At 44.1% G+C, this 19,290-nt stretch overlaps 1 protein-coding gene across 2 annotated transcripts; it reads left to right on the top strand.

Moving 5' to 3' along the window:
- The first annotated feature begins 3,882 nt into the window (after window positions 1–3,882).
- Window positions 3,883–16,746, top strand: LOC121922985. 2 transcript variants are annotated; one of them, XM_042453029.1, is made up of 7 exons: window positions 3,883–4,098; window positions 5,604–5,730; window positions 9,722–9,792; window positions 12,804–13,299; window positions 13,466–13,558; window positions 15,502–15,564; window positions 15,977–16,746. In XM_042453029.1, the coding sequence occupies exons 1-7, from the start codon at window positions 3,931–3,933 to the stop codon at window positions 16,630–16,632; spliced, it is 1,674 nt and encodes a 557-aa protein (XP_042308963.1). In that variant the 5' UTR covers window positions 3,883–3,930; the 3' UTR covers window positions 16,633–16,746. The 2 variants fall into 2 exon arrangements, with proteins under 2 accessions (XP_042308963.1, XP_042308964.1); XM_042453030.1 differs by lacking the exon at window positions 13,466–13,558.
- The last annotated feature ends 2,544 nt before the right edge of the window (window positions 16,747–19,290 follow it).

The following is a 19,290-nucleotide window of genomic DNA, read 5'->3' as shown; positions in this document are numbered from 1 at the left end:
CCTCCTGGCCAAACTGGACCAGTTGGAGGAGGATTGGGCTATGGGGGGAAAGGGGGGTTCTTGTGGGGCTTCCCATAGGGAGGGACTGAAAAGCAAGGAGGGGGAGCTGGGATTCTTCTTTTACCTGTTCCTACATGATTTCTCCATTAACATTCCCTGCCATAAACCTCCTCTTCTTGCTGGGGGCGCGGGTGGGGAATAGAGGGGTCCCCCTCCTTCCTCCCCTCCCTCCTCTGCCCCCAAAGTGGGGTCCTGAAGGCAAAGAGGGCCCCCTCAGTGTCCTCCTCTTCCCCTGAAACACTCACGCAGAAGACAGGGAAAGGGGCCTCTTGGCTGCTCCGGGACCCAGGGGTCTCCTTCCCACTCTGAGGGGGCATCATCTGCACGTAGAAATAATGCGTTGACGCCGCTTTAGTGCTGCAGCTCCTTCCTTTGGGACCCTGGACTTGTAGTTTTGCCAGCTCTTTGCCTCCTCTGCCCCAAGGGCAAACTACAAATCCCAGGATTCTCTTCTTGGGTGGAGCCCTCCAAGCTTCCTATTTCTGCAGGCTGCGTCTCTCGGCCACTGCCAGGGTTCCCCCCCCCCCCAGCATTGGTGGCAGAGGAGCGAGGGAGCTGGACCCCCCCCCATGCCTAGATTTGGGGGGGCTCCTCTCTCCCTCCTTGGATGCCCCCTGGGGAAGCTCCTCCTTTCTGCTGCCCCCTTCTCTCTCTCCCCAAAATACTCTCCCCTCTTACCTCCTCCTCCTCCTCCTCTGGTCACCTCCTGCTCCACCCACTAGGTTCTCTTCGTCCCATTTTCTTCCTATAAGGTGGGAATGAGAACCAGGTTGACTCTGTGTTTGTGTGGTTCTGACTGTCCCCTCCTCACTCTCCCAAAGCTACCCCCAAACCTCCAGCACACCAGGGTCAAGGGAGAGGAACGCTCAGATTCCTAGAGAGTCCTCTTACAAGGGGAAGAGAGAGCGGAGGCTCAGATTCCTAGAGAGTCCTTCCCAAAGGGGGAAGAGGAGGAGATTAAGATTCCTAGAGAGTCCTCTTCCAAGGGGAAGAGGAGCAGAGCTTCATATTCTAGAGAGTCCTCCTCCAAGGGGAAAGAGAGAAGGCTCCTATTCCTAGAGAGTCCTCTTCCAAGGGGAGGGAGAGCAGAGGCTCAGATTTCTAGAAGGTCCTCCTCCAAGGGGAGAGGAGTAGAGGCTCAGATCCTAGGAGTCCTGCTACAAGGGAGGGTAGAGGGGAGAGAAGAGAGGGATTAATATTCCTAGAGAGGCACGAAATGCTGGGAAAGGTCAGTGTTGTGTAAAGGAGGCTTAGAGAGAGAGGAAACTGCCGGAGAGGAGGAGGTAACGGAAAGGGGGACACAATTGAGGGGAGTTGTGTTTTTTGTTGTTGTTTACTGCCTTCCAATTGCTCTCGACTGATGGCGCCCTGTGGGCGAGGCATCTCCCAGCCCTGCCCTCCGCTGCTCTCCTAATCCTGCAGCCCCTTCCATCCCCAGACTGGGCGACCTCCTTAATGGAGTCCCTCCTCCCTCTGGCCTCCCTCGCTTCCTCCTCCTCCAGCATTATTGTTATATTGTGTTGTTATATTTTTATTCTGAATGAGGGCCACAGCAGAGGAGGGCCTCTTCCCTGGAAGGCCAGGCCCTGGACACAGGGGCTCAGGGCTCCATCCTCAGCTGGGGCCAGGAAGGGGAGCGGACAACAAGAAGGCTTATAATATTACTATCCCCCCCACCCCAAACAGCTAATTTTAGCCATTGGGATTTTATAATACTAATTAGTTGTGTGTGTTGTTATGATGCGGGGGTGGTTTGGACTGTAGGGTTTTTCCCCTTCAGTTTTGGGGGGATGAAAGAAGGGTTCCCCTGCTCCAAAAAAGTAGGGCTGGTTTGGGGGGCTTTCTGGAGGGTCCTAGGTTTTGAGATTAGGATTTCAATTTGGGAAGGGGGAGAAGGGTTATGATTGGGGACCCCATCCCAAATGGGTTTCTTTGAAGGGGGGTGAGTTTGAACCCCCCTCAGCCATCCTTTGGATGAGAAGCCTTGTTGGGGTTCTTAATAAAAACTCAATGGCAAAATTTAATAATAACAATAACAATAATAATATAATCATACTAATAATTAAACTTTAATTTATGTCCGCTTTTTCTACCACAATCAAAAGCGGCGTACAACCTTTAGAAATGCAATATATACACATTATCCCAACCCTGAAAAAAGGATTTTAGCCATGGTGTTTTTATAACATGTAAGCTTGGTGTTTTGGGGGGCGGGTGCAAATAACTGGCTTTTAAATGGTGGGGCCAGTTTTGGAAACGATGCGGTTGATCCATCATTATTATACATCCCCATGGGGTTTTTTGGGGGGGGGGTGTATGCTTGGTAGCTGTAAAAGAAACTAATGGTTTAAATTATAATGGATTTATCTTCTTAATGTTTGTTTAAGACCTCCAAGGAAGGAGTCTCCTCTACACTCCGAGGAAAGAGTTGTTCCACTGTCGAACAGCCTGGCTGTCAGGAAGTTCCTCCTAATGTTCAGGTGGAATCTCTTTTCCTGGAGCTTGCATCCATTGTTCTGGGTCCTGTTCTCTGGAGCAGAGAAACAAGCTTGCTCCCTCCTCAACATGACATCCCTTCAATATTTAAACAGGGATATCATATCACTACCTTCTCTTCTCCAGGCAAACATCCCCAGCTCCCTGAGTCGTTCCTCATAGGGCAAGGTTTCCCGACCTTTCACATTTAGTTGCCCTCCTTTGCACACTGCTCCAGTTCTCAATGTCCTTTTTTAATTGTGGTGCCAGAAATGGACACAATATTCCAGGTGAGGCTGCACAGCAGAATAGTGGCACTATTACCTCCCCTTGATCTAGACACTATTCATCTAATGATGCAACCTAAAATCACATTGGCCCTGTTAGCTGCTGCATCACACTGTTAACTCATGTTCAACTTGTGGTCTCCTTTGACTCCTAGTTTTTCACAAGTAGTCTCGTTCAGCCAGGTGTCACCCATTCTATATCTGTGTATTTCATTTTCCGCCCTAAGTGCAGTACCTTACATTTCTCCATGTTGAAATTCATTTTGTTATATTTGTTGGTGATCTCCCATCCAAGCACTAACCAGGTCTGACCCTGCTTAATGTCCAAGGTCAGACAGGAGCTGTGCCTCTAGCTACTGTACTACGGTTAATACTTCTTAACAGAGCAATGTATATTGATGGTGCTTTAAATGATTAGGATTTTTTATATGTATTTTATGATTTTGTTGTAAGCCTCCACAATCTGCAGGAGAGATGGGATAAAAATAAAATTTATTGTTATTGTTATTGTTGATATTATTATTATTAATACCTAATACAGTCTGCCCTTCCCTACATGGGGGGGTCTGTTCTGGATAACAAAGACCCGGGTAAGTGGAAAACTACATATGCTCGTGACCCATTAAAAACATGGGTACATGTATGTAGTGTGGCGCAGGGTGCACACCATTATTAAATTTACCACAGTTTCAGGGTATGCTGAAGCGAAGCGCACATATAGCACAGGCTGACTAATATCAGCAGTAACACAACAAATCTATCGGTTTACGGGTGTTGGCAGCAGAGCATCTTAGGACATCTTTTCCCTGGGACAAACGTAGGAGGAATTTCTTTGATCCTATTTGTGGCTTTTAAAAAAGAAAATAGATGGATGAACCAGTCTCAACGGCCCTGGAGGAGGAAGAGATCCTGATGGCCTCATTGCTGGAGCAGTGGGGAATTCTGGGAGATGACAGTCCGAGTTCCCTGGGAGATGACCTTGCCAGCTCAGAGATAGCGCCAGCGCTTCCAGACAGTTCTCCTACAAGGAGGGCAAGGGACCCCAGAGATTTGCAGCCAACTCCACTATCTTGCTGTCAGTGGCTGAAGCCAGATCAACGGACAAAAAATGAGATCCGGACCTGGTGACCTTGGAGCAGTTCCTGACCATCTTGCCCCCAGAGATGGAGAACTGGGTTCAGGGAATGTGGGCAAAGACCTGTTCCCAGGGGTGGCCCTGGCAGAGGGTTTCCCTCTGAGTCAGCCAGAGGCAGAGAAGAAACAGGAGGAGCAGCAGGTGAGAGTGTTTCTTTCTGGGAATGATGGAGAGCTTCTGGCTCTGTCCTGCCTTTTTGTTTTGAGCCTCTGAGGACTTTGGAGTACAAAGGCCACCAGATGATGTTCTGCTGAAATGTGATTCCCCCCCCCCAATCTGAAACGTGGCGCGCCTCCAAATCCATGTCTTATATCCTTTTTTTAAAAATATATTTTTCTTTATTGGCATTAAACCTACTTACAATAATACACGTTGGCCTCCGCGTACGCGCGCCTTTTTTACGCGGCTTTGGCATGCGCGCTCAAGCCACAGGGCGGAAAGGCGGCGTTGTCCCATTCAACTGAATGGGCGCGCGCCCATTGCGCCTCGTGCGCTCTCCACCCGCGCCGGCACGAGCCCCTTGTTTCCAATGGGGCTCGAGCATAGGCGGAATTCGCCTTACGCGGAGGGATCCGGAACGGATCCCCCGCATAAGGCGAGGACCCACTGTATAAGAAGACTTCTGAGAGCCCCTTTGTAAAAATCCCCCTCATGAAAATCTGTGAATTCCCCTCCCCTGACTCCCTTGTTACCTATTGAGACATCTAGATCTGGCGCAGTTATGTAATTGTACTGATGTGTTTTATAGTGTGTTGTATTATTGTTTTACTGTATGAATATATGTGGAAACCGCCCTGATGTTGCGAGGGTGGTATCTAAATAAGTTTTATTTTTATTATTATTTTATTTCACATAATATTCCACATATATATACATCACATTAGTCATCCATTCTTTACTACCGTATCTAAATCTAATTCTTATCAAACCATTTAATATTAATTAAACTAGTAATTTTAAAAGAAAAAAAAACATAAAATAGTTATTAATATATTTATTCTTCTTACTGTCTTCTTTCCATCATATACTTTTCATACAGTGGGACAAAATAGTGTTTAGTCAGCCACCAATTGCAAGTTCTCCCACTTAAAAAGATGAGAGAGGCCTGTAATTGACATAATAGGTAGACTTCAACTATGAGAGACAAAATGAGAAATGAAATCCAGACAGTCACATTGTCTGATTTGGAAAGAATTTATTTGCAAATTATGGTGGAAAATAAGTATTTAGTCACCAACAAACAAGCAAGATTTCTGGCTCTCACATTATAATTGGTGTTAATGGTGAGATAGCAGGCATTAATTTTTCATTATATTTTTTCCAAATCTCTAATGTATTATTTAAAAGGGTTTTTTCTATTTCTTTCATAGTAAAATCCTTGAAAATATATTTTCCATTTTTTCCCTTTCTATTGTTTCCATCCGCAACCTATCTTAATTCCCCTTTCTCTAGAATTCCATCTATTATATGTCTTAGTTGATTTGCGTTATGATACCATTTTAAATTTAAGAGACCCAATCCTCCATCTTTTTGGGTTTTATACCAATATATTTTATTAATCCTTCCTTTTTTATTCCCATTACAATAATTATTTACTAATACTTGCCAGTTTTTTATCATGTCTTGAATACTGACTGCTATTTCAGGTCACAAATCTCTTGGTAGAAGTTAAGTCTGAATTCCCTGTGGACGAGAAGGCTCTACTGGATCCCAGGCAGATTCCCCAATGTTGGGAGATCAAGGAGGAGTACGATGGAGGGGCCTCGTTGCAAGGTATGGAGTCTGTTTGCTGTTATTGTGTGCCTTCGAGTCATTTCTGACTTAAGGAACCATATCACAGGGTTTTCTTGGCAAGATTCCTTTAGAGGGAGTTTCCCCTTGTCTTCTTCAGAGGCTGAGAGCATGTGACTTGCCTGAGGTTATCCAGGGAGTTTCTGTGGCAGAGCGGGAATTCCAGAACTGAAATTACTACAGCACAGCAGCTCTAATTTCCCCAATGGAAGGTGCTGGGCATCTTGGTCTGATGCGGAACATCCATATACAGCGCATTATTGTGGAAATGGAGTTGTGCATGCAGGGTCACTGGGCTTCCAGATGCATCTGTAGGTATGCATTTTGTTGCAAAAAGACTGCATTCCACACTGGGGATGTTTAGCAGGTTCAGTGCATATCTCCACAAGCAGAGAGTTATGTTCTCCACCTTTGATGTAGGATTTTGGCCAGTTTGTGTTCACATATATTCACATACACTCACTCCAGAATCTTGCCTAAGAATGGAATATTAGAGAGTGGCCTACAGTTATCCAAAATAGTGGAATCCATAGTGGTCTTTTTCAGGAATGGCTTCACCACAGCCTCCTTTACACAACATGGAAATCTGCCTTGCTGCATTTGTCTCCCCCCTTACTCATTCGGCCAGTCCCTCGCTGGTTGCTTTCAGAAGCCAGGAAGGACAAGTATCCAGTATGCATGTGATGGCCCTTACTTCTCCAACGATCCTGTCCACATCCTCAGGCTACACCAGTGCTTCTCAATTATTTTCTGTCATGCCCCCCCTAGGAAGAAGAAAACATTTCGCGCGCCCCCCCTGCGCGACTGTAAATAGTATCATTTGTCTATAAAATTGTTATAAGTACACCTCTGCATAACAGAGCCTCGCGCCCCCCTTTACGGAGCCTCGCGCCCCCCCCCTGGGGGGCCCGCCCCACTATTTGAGAAACGCTGGGCTACACAGACTGAAACAACAATGCAAAAAAAGCAGGTGCCAAGATTACATCCACTGGACCTGAATCAACTACAGCATCCAAGTCAGAGCAAATCTGAGCAATTTTGTCTGCAAAATGTCTCACAAATTCTTCACAGCGAGCTGTTGAATGGTCTTTGTTTTGCTCTGAGGGGCCAGAATATAGAAGGTCCCTGACCACTCAGAACATCTGCTGGATAACACTGTGCAGACGCAATGGTGGCAGAGAAGTATAATTTCTTTGCTGCCTCCATTGCCTTGGCATAGGCCTGCCAATGAGCCCTAGCCCATTTTCAGTTGGATTCACTCCGAGTTTTCTGCCACCATTGCTATAGTCTCTGTCCCACTTGTTTCATCACCGCCAGTTACCTAATGAACCAAGGGGTATATTTGACTCCACTTCATGGGAGGGGATGCTTAGGAGCAATTGTGTCCACTGCCCGGGCCATTTCCCTCTTCTAGAGATCTGCCAGGGCTTTGACAGGATCACCTGCCAAGGCAACAGGAAATTCTCCAAGGGCCATCAGGAATTTGTCTGGATCCATAAGCCTCCTGGGGCAGACCATCTTAATCGGGGCCCCAACCCTGCAGAGGTTCTGAGTCCCAGTAAGTCTGAACCCTACCAGGTAGTGATCAGTTGATGCCAACAGAACTAGACAGTTCCTCCACTCCCAGATCACTGTCATTCTGCCCAGAACAGAAGACCAGGTCCAGTGTGTGCCCTGCAACATGGGTGGCCCCCATATATTACTTGGGACAGCCCCATGGTTGTCGTGACAGACATGAAGTCCTGAGCTGCTCCTGACAAAGCAGTCTCTGCGTGGATGTTGAAGTCCCCCAGGACAACAAGCCGAGGGGACTCTAGTGCCACTGCAGAGACTAACTTAGCCAGCTCAGACAGGGAGACTCGTGCAGTGGGATGGGCAGTACACCAACAGAATCCCTATTCTGTCCTGGCCACCCATCTTTAGGTAAACACACTCATACCCAGTAGACTGTGGTAAACTGGGACAGGGCTCCTGGTAAGGAAGATGGAATCCCAATAGACCTCTGCCTCCCTGGCCCCCTCTCCCAGGCCTTGCTTGCTGCTATACAAAGAACCCTAGTGGACAAAGCTGGGAGAAATTAGCCACTCCAGCTTCATCCAGCCAGGTCTCCGTAATACATGCCAAATTGGCGTGCTCATCCAGAATGAGATCCTAGATCAAAGATGTTTTTCCTTTCCCCAACCTGGCACTGAGCAACAGCATTTTCAGCATGAGGGGCCTGTTGCCAAGGCTATCCAGGCTATTCGAAATGGGGGTCAGGTTGGGAGTAACCAATACCCTGGGGGTCTCCCTTCTTCCAGTTTAATACGGCTATCTCCCCTTACCTTATCTTCCTCTGCCCATTACTATAATGATGGCTGCTCCCTGGGCTGCTTCTCTTTTTTTGCCCTCCTTGTAGCACATAAACCTATTACTAGCTGGCCTATTGTTTAAAAAAGAACAACCCAATATACCTTCCCCTACCAACCAGAAGGATTGGCCCTCACCCTCGCTCCCTCTGAAGTGGGGCAACCCAAGTATTTGTATTTTAAAGATTTTACAGAAACAAACAAACCAGCAAAAAATGCATCTAAGAATCAGTAAATGCGGTTAGTTACTGGACTGTCCAGCTAAAAAATCTCCAGCTGACTCAACAACTATAATATCTTTTCAAAAAACAGTATGTGAGGAAATTATGCATTTTCATTGGCGTATCCAATAAACTTAGTGTTGCATATTAATTGGCGTGGTCTTGGTTGTCTCTAGCAGCCCTTCCTCTTTCAGTTAATTTTCCTATTAGTATGATGTTCCAGAGCTTTGTGTTCTTATCTATATCTGGTCTTTGCTTCCCTCAGCACAAGGCCATTTTATCCTGACAGCAACCACTCTGTGAGGTAGGGCAGTGCATGTCTGAGAGAGTAAGTGGTTGACATCCCCCTGTGGATTTTGTGCCTCACTGAGAGCTGGAACTGGATTTTCCTATGCCCTAGTCTGATATCTCAAACCTTACATCACTATTTGTTGTTTCTGCAGGCTTTCATGTAATTTCTGACTTACACCAACTCTAAGGGCCCTGGGAGACAGTATGGTGTAGTGGTCTGAGTATTGGACTACAACTCTGAAGATCAGTTTTCAAGTCCTGGCTCCACTGTACTGGGCTCTGTTAGTGCCTCCCAGTAACAGAAACAAGATGGAGCCCTGGTGGCGCAGTGGTTAAATGCCTGTACTGCAGCCGTTCACTCAAAACCACAAGGTTGCGAGTTCAAGACCAGCAAAAGGGCCCAAGCTCGACTCAGGCTTGCATCCTTCCGAGGTCGCTAAAATGAGTACCCAGACTGTTGGGGGCAAATTAAGCTTACTTTCTTGTGTTCTTAGACTTCTAAAAGAATACAGATATACCGCAGCCAACAAACTCCATGTGTTCCAGAGCATTTTTCTTTAACAGAAAATTTCCTATGAGAGGCACAAATCGCATGGGAAATCTAGGAACAGGCTCCTGAACTATTTTTTTAAAAAAGGAGACTAGACCAAAATGTTGGGATAGCTGTTGAGGCAGGCTTCTCTGCTCTTCCATTTTCTTTCTGTTTAGCTCTTCCTTCATGCTCAGTGAGGGTCTCTGGGGCAGTTTCTCTTGTGTGTTGTGGGCTGCAGTAGGATCAGTTGGTGTGGTTAGTGCGGAATGCCACTGTTTCTCAACTCAAACATTGTGCATTATTTACTCCAAACACATTGCTGCAACCAAGTGCTGAAAATTCTTATGTATTTTCCAGCCCTCTTTCGCCATCCTTCCAATGCATATGCTGCTAAAATATTTTTCAGCTGTACAGGGACAAAGAGGAAATAGGGGCAGGGAGGTATTATATGACTTTGTTAAAAGGAGCTTATTTGTCAGAGGCTTCGTTAACTGAGGTGTATCGTTAGTTGTTAGTGAGTCTTCAAAACTGTAAGAGCAGCAGATGTGACTGGCTTCCCCCCATCTTGGTCTCTCCCACAGAGGCTGGAATGACACCACCAACAAGGACTCAATCGCCTCTTTCTTTTTGCGGAGGACCAGAAACAGACCAGGTAAGGAGAAGGAGGACTGGAGTAGTCTGGGTTCCTCTTTTCTCAGGCCTTCATCACTAGTGGAGAATTTTGTTTCAGTTTGCTTTGGTTTTTAAAAATTGTAAACATTTGCGAACTTTTTCCCTCAGTTTGAATCTCTGTGTCTTTAGTCTTCTTATCCTTGAGTTAGAGTTGCTCTCCTTTTCCCCTGTATTTTTCTGGAACCCAAAAGGGGATCGGATAGATATTCTCATCCTCTTTCCTTTGTCCAAAAGAAATCCCTCTCCCTCTCTGGCACTCAGAGGGAGGCTACTAGAACATCTGGAGCTGCCAAGTAACCAGCAGGTCCAGGAGTAATATTAGCCTCTTCCAGAAAGATGGCCAGTGCTACTGAGATTTCCTGCATGGCAGGGGGTTGGACTGGATGGCTCTTGTGGTCTCTTCCAACTCTACAGTTCTATGACTCTATGAATGTCTGACGCAGAGGTGGTGAAATTGTTTCTAAAGTCAGTTTTCAGGTAATATTTTGCTCAAAATTGGAGAGCCTAAGAACTTCATTGGCCATGTCTGAAGACTGTATTCAGTGTCTCTTTGTGGGTAGAAATACTAGGACTTGGGCCATAAATGATTTATGTCTCATGGACTTTTCCCCATATTGCTGTTTAAAGGTTTGGACTATGATTTTATTATTAATTTATTATTATTGATCTTTTAAAATGTGTTATATACATACATGTCCCCCACACAGACAGTTTATATCCTATCTCTTGTTTGTTTTCAAATTGTCTGGAAACCAGGCAAAACTTCAACAGTTCCCCCCACTCCCTCTCTAGCACCCTATGACATATCCTCCAACACTTCACAGATGAAAAGTGCAACCGCAGACTGTGGTCAAGATGGGAAAAGTGATTGCTAAAGAAGTACACATGCACTTAGAGAAGCTGCTGCAGTTGGCTTTTCCCAGACTTTAGTGGGAAAGGCAAGATTTGTCCCCTCCTCTCTTTTCCCCTTTGCTGAGTTGTTGTTGTGTGCCTTCAAGTTAATTTCAACACTAAGGTGAATGTATCACAGAGGTTTCTTGTTCTGAGGGAGCGTTTTCCTTTGCCTTTCTCTGAGGAAAGGAAAATGACGTCTGATTTCTGAAATGTAGGTCTCACAGGACCTTTTGGTCTTGTTGGGTCAGATATATGAAATGCCTCTAGAAAGCACAACCCCAATGTACAACTATGTTGTTTCTGGAATCATTTTTTTTTATAACCTACCTTTATCCTCTTGTCCTCTGGCTCTGAATTGGACTCCACCACCACAGTCCTTAGTGATGGATATCCCTTTCCTCTGCGACGGACAGCAACGAGACACATAGTGAACAACATGGTTATGTGTAATAATAGCATGGCTGTGCATTTATAGGAAGGGGAGGATGTAAACCTACCCTGTAGGTGGTGGTCTCCTGAGGCGGCAGAGACCTAGTGCTGAATCATTTGCGGGAAATTGTTCCCTTAGCTCTGTGACGGCTTGCAATGATATACAGTATCAAATTTGCTTACATGTACAGATCTACAGCCTATACCTTGCATTCTTTGAAAGGAAGATGTGCTTGTTTCTCAACATCAATACAGGGTTACAATGAAAGAAATGAGAGTGACATGTTTATCAAATCATTTTTAGAAAATATTACTTTAGCAAGTACAAAAGCTTTAAATGCTTTACAGAATGATGGTTAAAAATAACAGGGATGTATATGGCTTGACTCAGAATCAGAGGTTGCACCACCACATACACATGCGCGCACACAAAAAGACCAAAGTGTATTTCAGTTTTTAATCCACAGTCATTTCTAGTAGAAGAAATTGTACTTCAAAACAATTTATTTTAAGCTAAATATAAATATATCAGCAAGCCAATTTATGCTTGGTTCAAGCAGTTTTACTGATGAAATAAACCCCTTCAACGAATATCAATTTATTAATCAAAAATGTAATACAGTATATCTATTAAAAGATAGAATTGGAAAACAGCAAATTATTTAATTTTAAAAACTTTAGCTGTGTAAACTTACTACTGTGATGTTTTTCCTGTCCAGGAAGGCTTCCTGGCAAGGACCCATAGCCTTTTCATTTCCTTAAAGTGAGGCAATCTCTTGGAAGGTTGCCCTTGAAGAATCATAGAATAATGGGAGAGATCACAAGGGCCATGCAGGAAACCTCGAGATTTCCATTAATTTGTTGAACCCGTTCCTCATTACTTTAAATTTTGAATTAACCTGGGCAACCGTCTGAAAGTACCTGTTTTCATCTAATTGGTCAGCCAGCATCATGTAGATATGGTTGTTTAGGGTCAATATACAACTTCATTAAATCTGCACCTCACTGCTCCTTTCCACAAGTTTAAGGAGACCTAGCACCTCCTTCCTAACCCAGTATGTTTCCTGACAAGACGTTCCCAACATCTGTCAAACTTCTCTGACAACAGAAAAGGTCAGTTCTCACTCCTCCTCCTCCTCCCCTCCTCCTCCACCCCCCCAGTGAAAAAACAGCATTGTGATGAAGTGCTAGAGCTGTCGAAATGTGGGGTTAGACTTCCAGATTTGTGTGATTGTAGAGATTATCGCACTACTCTCTTAAAATGTTGCTATTCCACTTTAACTGCTATGACTGCCTCCTGTTAGATTTTGGGGTTTGTAGTTCAGTGAGGCCTAAGAGCTCTCTGGCTGAATATTCGAAATGCTGCTTCCTAAACTAGAATGCATTCCCAGAATGCATTCCCAGAATGCAACAGGAGGCAGCCAGAGCAGTTTAAATCAAATAGCAATGTTTTAAGAGAGTAGTGTGCTCATCAACTATAACATGATTAAAAAATCCATGTGCTGCTTGTACAGTCCCATTACATCTGTATCGCAGGCTATCAAACCTCCGGTATTGCGCAATTGTAACATCATAACAATAGAACTGCCCACATGCCATGTTCAGTTTCTGTTTTGATTATCCACATGTGTAATTATGGCATCATCCCATGCAACTCTTGCCTTGCAGGGAGAAACAGAGGAAGAAGTACCCCAACGAAGGAAGCAAGGGAGGGGTATTGCTTGGGAACATTCGGAAATTTTGGACCTCCTTTCGATTTGGGGCGAAACAGAGTTCCAAACAAGGTTGTCGGAGAACCACCGCAATCTACATGTGTTCAAGGATGTGGCATCGGAGATGGCAAAGCGAGGCCATTCACGGACCGCCGAGGAATGTCGTAACAAGACGAAAAGTATGAGGGGAGAATATAGACGTGTCGTTAACTACAACAAACGTAGTGGCAGAGCACCAGTGACCTGTCCATATTTTAAAAAGCTGGATGGCATTCTCCGTGGAGTTGCAAGTGTTCTTCCGAGTAGGCTTTCCAGAAGTTTTGATTTGGGAAAAGAGGGGCAGGAAGCAGGATCTAGTGGTGCTGCAGAGGCCAGTGACACTGCACTGTCGGAGGTCGATGAAGAGGGACCCCAAGGGACTAATCTCAATATCAGCCAATCTATAGAAGAAGGTATGTGGCTTTTTTTTAACTGAGTAATCAGAAAGGGAAAACATAGCATATTAGAGATTTCCAGAAGTCCTCATCACATTGTGTAAGAATTATTTGTTACCGCTAACACCTAATGTTACTTTTCAAATGATATAAATTAAATTTTTTAAACACAATCCCTTTTCAGATGACTGTAACCGAAATGAGACTGATGCCGACGACAAAACAATCATTGACCTTCCTATTATAGTAACTGAGGCTGGAGCGGACACAGAGATTGGTTAGTCTTTCCTCATTCAGTTAGTAAAATGTGTAAACAGGGAGATGTATATACACAATTGTCTTCTCTCCTCGATTCTCTTTCTGCTTCTGGGGGAGATAAGGAGTTAAATAAAGACAGGTTTGGTTTTGTGGACAAAAAGGGACAAAAACAAAGAAAAGAAAGAGAAGAAAAAAGTTGTAAGTGTGAAATATCAACTTCTCTGCACAGTATAAGTAAATTCTCCAGTTCAGATGGCTTAGTATATCAGATGGTGGTTTGGATGTTTTAATGAGACATAGTAGCCAGGAATGGGGGCAGGTTCCTGAAATATGGGTAGAGACAAGAAGAATAAAGAGACAAGATCTCTATATATTTGAGTTCTATTATTATTATTATTATTATTATTATTATTATTATTAACTGAAAGAAAGAAATTGGCAGCATGATCTTTCCTAGACTAAAGTCTGCTTCCTGCAATGCATTTAGTCTCAGAGCTGCTCCAAGATCTCTATACCTTTGAATCCTACTTCCTCAAATATATTTTATTATATTTGTTGTTGTGTGCCTTCAAGTCATTTGTGTGTGTGTATATGCTTTTTAGTGTGTCCTCCATTTTTCTTGAATGTCACACATTTTGGTGCAGTTTTTTGGAACAGAATTATGACAGCCCTAGTGGGAGGGAGACATGGTTTCTAATCCTCTCCTTGAAGACACCCCCTTTTCTTTTATAATACCCATAAGAGCCCTGTTGGCGCAGTGGTTAATGCAGCCATTTACTCTCAAACCATGAGTTCAGTACCAGCCACTGGCTCAGGCTCTACTCAGGCTTGCATCCTTCCAAAGTCACTAAAATGAGTGAGTGCTTCGCTTGTTGGGGGCAATCAGCTTACAGTTGTAAACGACTTAGAGATGCTTAGGTGGTATGAAGTGGTATATAAATGAAGCTGCTATAGCTAGTAAGCTGCTATGCCTGCAATCATATAGTAATGGCACAGCCCTGCTGTGAGAACACAAAAAAGATTTCAAATTAGGTTTTCTTTCTATGTTTTGATGCGTATGTCATGAAATGGCAGCTATCGCTGCTGACACAAGTTTTGATATGCTCTTTTCTTTTCTGATCAGTTGCTATATTAAGTGGAAGATAGAACTGCAGCATAGTGTAATGAGTATGTGCTATGTACTGTCATATCCTATATATAAAAGTATTTAAACTATGTATCCCACAAGCGCATGGTACTGTGCAGTTAGATGTTTTTTAAAAAACTGCAACAGTGGGTGAAAATTATTTTTGATTTGTGCTTTACTAAAGGCAATGCTGAACAAAAATGCAGTAATCATGAACATGATCTTGGTGTAAATATTTGAAAAATATTTCGCACCTATTCATTAAAATGCATGCTTGGTTTTATTTTTTGACTTATGTATGGATTGGATGGTAATAATTATTGCCATGCGTCCCACTGAGGCCAGGGTAACCGAAAGGGTGCTCCTGCACAAGACCCTGCAACGCTGCTCATCTATACGAGATAATATTTTAAATCTGAAGTAGCAATTGTTAAGTTAAAATAACTTCATCTGTAAGAGGATTCCAAGGAAGCCCACTTCACAAACCTCTTCCAACAAGCTAAGGAAGAAGCATATTAGAATAAAATAATTTGGTTCAGAAAATGCAAGCAGGCAGCAGCTTTAGGTAGACATGCCTGTTTTCTATAACTGACCGTAACTCATTATTGAACATCTGCAAGCAATGGTCCAAGTAGTCCATTTTGGGATTGTGGAATGCATTGCAAGAAACAAAAAGAAGCCCCATTTGCAGAAGTAGCAAAGATGGGAAAACTGCAGAACTGCAGTCCATCACTTTAAAATATTTAAATATGTAACAAATTGAGGTATCCTTCACTATCAAAAAAAGTGTTTCTAATTTGCAAGGACCTCATACAAACTGTTTTCTTCCTTTCCAGGGACAGGTGCGGAGGGCAAAGGCAATGAACAGATTGGAGGAAGGTCAAAACCACCAGGCAAGGGTATGTTTTCTGTGATATACTGGTTTTATGAAATGCCAAAACAGGGCATTTTAGGAGGGGAATGAGGGGTTATCCACATCAACAAATAATTATGCCTCTAGAGAGTGTATCAGATCCAAGGGTTACCAATATAAACATTTGCACAACCAGACAGTACATGTTCAGAGATATGCCTAGGCAGACTGCAAATACATAACATTGAAAAGTCATAGAGATTATCATGTTAGTGTTGTAGTTAAACAAAAAATGTTTTTATTTGTAATATCTCAAATATGATTTCTAAAAATGCGTCCTGGGATCTAATGTATTGTGTCATTGTGTAACTCTAAATAATGATTTGTTATTTCCTCTTGAACAAAAAAGTAACATTCCTTATTATTTTTTACCTATTCCACTCAACGTACTTCTGCAGGAATTAGAAATGTTAGACAAGCTGCTGTTACACAGTCACCAAAGACCCGCCTCCTCCATCCAATGGGCAAAAGTAAGAGGGCAAGAAGAGGAGATTGTATCGCTGCAACCATCATGCAAAATGCAAATGAACAGGCCCGCATGGTGAGAAGGGTTCAGCAATCTATATCAGACCAGATTGCTAGAGGGATGGCCAACGAAGCCAACATTGCTAAACAAATTGTAGCGATATTAAAGGAAGATGCAATATCAAGTCAGAGAGACAGGCGTGAATTGATAGATTGCATGCATGCTGTCGTGGATGTCATGAGAAGTCAAAGGGGGAATCAAGATGGCAGCTCTCCTACTGTTTCAGCACCTCAAAATCGATTGTCACAGCAAGGGAATTATGCAACCCCCACATCCCTTTCCTTCAGAGGGACCATGTTAAGGAGAAAGAGGAGGAAAATGGCAGGAAAAAAACCACCTTTAGGCATTGCCCCACCAGACGAAGAGGCTACTCCACCAGCAGATTTTACACAGGCTGAGGATAGTGAGGAAGACCCAAGTGGTGAGGAGGACCCCATTGTGGTGGAGGATCTTGAGGAGCAGAGTTCACAGGGACTACCTGTAAGAGGAAGTAGACAGAGGAAAAGGAAGGAAACCTATTCTCCCTGACTCTAATGTTATGTCATGTTGTCAAGCGTAATTGTGCACATAATTGTTTAAAATGTTCAAGAAATATTTTTGTTTTAAAAGGAATAAAATATATTTACACTGTTTTTACAAAAAGAAAGTTTAATATATTAATGCATCTATCTGTGGTCCACAAGAAGTGAGGTGACAGCTGCATGCACTGTTTTCCTCCCACCCCCATTTTTTACATCTGTTACTGTGTTGCTGCAGCTGTTCCTGGGAGATGGGGAGTATTAGCTGAGATGGTGGTTCAGTGTCCAGATGGAGAACTTCTCCCCTTGTTTCACATATGTTGTGCAGTACAACTCATGCAGCAACTGGGACAAAGTTCTCTCGCACCATCCATCTGAACAAGAGGCATCCCCAATGGCGTTTCAGCCTGCCAAAGGCCCTTTCCACAGCATTTCTTGCCCAGCTCAAGACATCATTTAAAAAATAACCTTCCTGTTATCCACTTGTCCACTGTATGGCTTCATTAGCCAACGTCAGAGAGAGTAGACACCATTTGCTAATATCAAAGGAGGTATCTGAACCCTGTTGATGGTGATAGTAGGGTTTCCAGGGACAAAAGCACCTGCATCCATTGCTTGACACAATCCAGAGTGCTTGAGCGCATGGCTGTCATGCGATCTCCCCTTGTGGCCAGTGATGTCAGTGTAACGGCCTGTGTGGTCCATAGTCCCACGTGTCTATAGAGAAACCCTCTTTTTGATTGTAATATGCCTCACCAACTGGAAAGCATACTGGAATATGGGTTCCATCAAGCACCCCAGTGCAATGCAGGAAGCCTAGTTTCTGGAAGCCATTCATTCTCTAGAAAAGAAATGGACGAGGTAGTTATAAACATAGATGGAAACAGTTGTACAAATAGAAATCCAGCATGCTGTCTACAACTATATCAATGGTAACAGCATCAGCACAAGAGAAACATTAGGAGGAACTTCCTGACAGTAAGGGCTGTTCGACAGTGGAATAAACTCTCTCGGAGTGTGTAGAGTCTCCTCCTTTGGAGGTTTTTAAGCAGAGGCTGGATGGCCATCTGTCAGGGATGCTTTGATTGAGAATTCCTGCATGGCAGAATGGGGTTGGACTGGATGGCCCTTGGGGTCTCTTCCAACTCTACAATTCTATGATTCTTCTATGATTCTATGAATAGCTTAGAGAAGCGATGGCAAACCTTTTAGAGGTTGAGTGACCAAACTCATTGGCATTCCCACATCACTTGGTGCTGGGGAGGGGACTTCTGGGGGGAACTCAAAGCACACTCTTTCAGCCTCAGGCTAGCCATAGCATCCTGACATGGCACAGGGAAGCCACTGAAATCCACAAACACCTGGACAATTTCAACAGAAAAGAGGAAACCCTTAAAGTAAACAAGGTTTGGCTACCAGTCCTGAAAGATAGCAAGATAAAGACTCAACAAATGCAAATGAGAAATCTCCCAGCAGACAATGAATACTATCAAGCAAACATCAATCCTCTTTTGCAGCCCCTCCATCCTGAGGCCTGCCATTAGTAACAAAAACAATATACAGTGGTACCTCGGGATACGAAAAAATCTAATAGAAAATAATTGTTCCGGGTTACGAAGGTTTTTTCGGGTTACGAAAAAACTTCGGCGCTATTTTAAACGGAACCGCGGCTTTTCCCCATTAGCGCCTATGGCATTTCGGCTTACGAAGGCTTTTCGGGTTACGAAATTAATTCGTTCCGCGGCCGCTTTCGTAACCCGGTACAAATAGAAATCCAGCATGCTGGTCTACAACTAATCATGGTAAGCAGCAGCACAAGAGAAACATTAGGAGGAACTTCCCTGATAAGGGCTGTTCGACAGTGGAAAACTCTCTCGGATGTGTAGAGTCTCCCTCCTTGGAGGTTTTAAGCAGAGGGGATGGCCATCTGTCAGGGATGCTTTGATGAGAATTCCTGCATGGCAGAAGGGGGTTGGACTGGGATGGCCCTTGGGGTCTCTTCCACTACATTGCTAGATTCTTCTGATTCTATGAATGCTTGAGAAGCGATGGCAAACCGTTAGAGGTTGAGTGACCAAACTCATGGCATCCCACTACTGGGTGGCTGGGGAGGGGACTTCTGGGGGAACCAAAGCACACTCTTTCAGCCTCAGGCTAGTCATAGCATCTGACATGGCACAGGGAAGCACTGAATCCACAAACACCTGGACAATTTCAACAGAAAAGAGGAAACCCTTAAAGTAAAAAGGTTTGGCTACCAACCTGAAAGATAGCAAGATAAAGACTAAAAAATGCAAATGAGAAATCTCCCAGCAGACATGAATAACTTCAAGCAAACATCCTCTTTTGCGCCCCTCCATCCTGAGGCCTGCCATTATAACAAAACAATAACATGCAAACTCACTCCTGCCTTTCTAGGTCAACACACTATAATATCCAAGTCTTTCCGGCAAACATTGTCTGAAGATGCCAGCCACGGATGCTGGCAAACATCAGGAAAACCTTCTGAACATGGCCGCATAGCCCGAAAAACACACCAAAAAACGTGGATGCCGGCTATGAAAGCCTCGACTTCACCTCAGTAAATTGGTCTTTCTCTACCTTTGACATGGGGGGGGAGTTTCAAGGGGGAGAAGGGGCACCCAGCTCCCAGGCCTGGAACAAAAAG

The sequence above is a fragment of the Sceloporus undulatus genome, chromosome 2 (genome assembly GCF_019175285.1).
Source record: "Sceloporus undulatus isolate JIND9_A2432 ecotype Alabama chromosome 2, SceUnd_v1.1, whole genome shotgun sequence".
Taxonomy (NCBI): Eukaryota; Metazoa; Chordata; class Lepidosauria; order Squamata; family Phrynosomatidae; genus Sceloporus; species Sceloporus undulatus.
The sequence above is the reverse complement of the archived record's forward strand: the minus strand, read 5'-3'. Positions and strand labels throughout refer to the sequence as shown.

Coding starts and splice junctions, on each gene's coding strand:
- LOC121922985 (XM_042453029.1), top strand. CDS start 3,931: ATGAGATCCGGACCTGGTGACCTTGGAGCAGTTCCTGACCATCTTGCC. Junction 13,300..13,465: donor CAGCCAATCTATAGAAGAAG/GTATGTGGCTTT, acceptor ATCCCTTTTCAG/ATGACTGTAACCGAAATGAG. Junction 15,565..15,976: donor GTCAAAACCACCAGGCAAGG/GTATGTTTTCTG, acceptor GTACTTCTGCAG/GAATTAGAAATGTTAGACAA.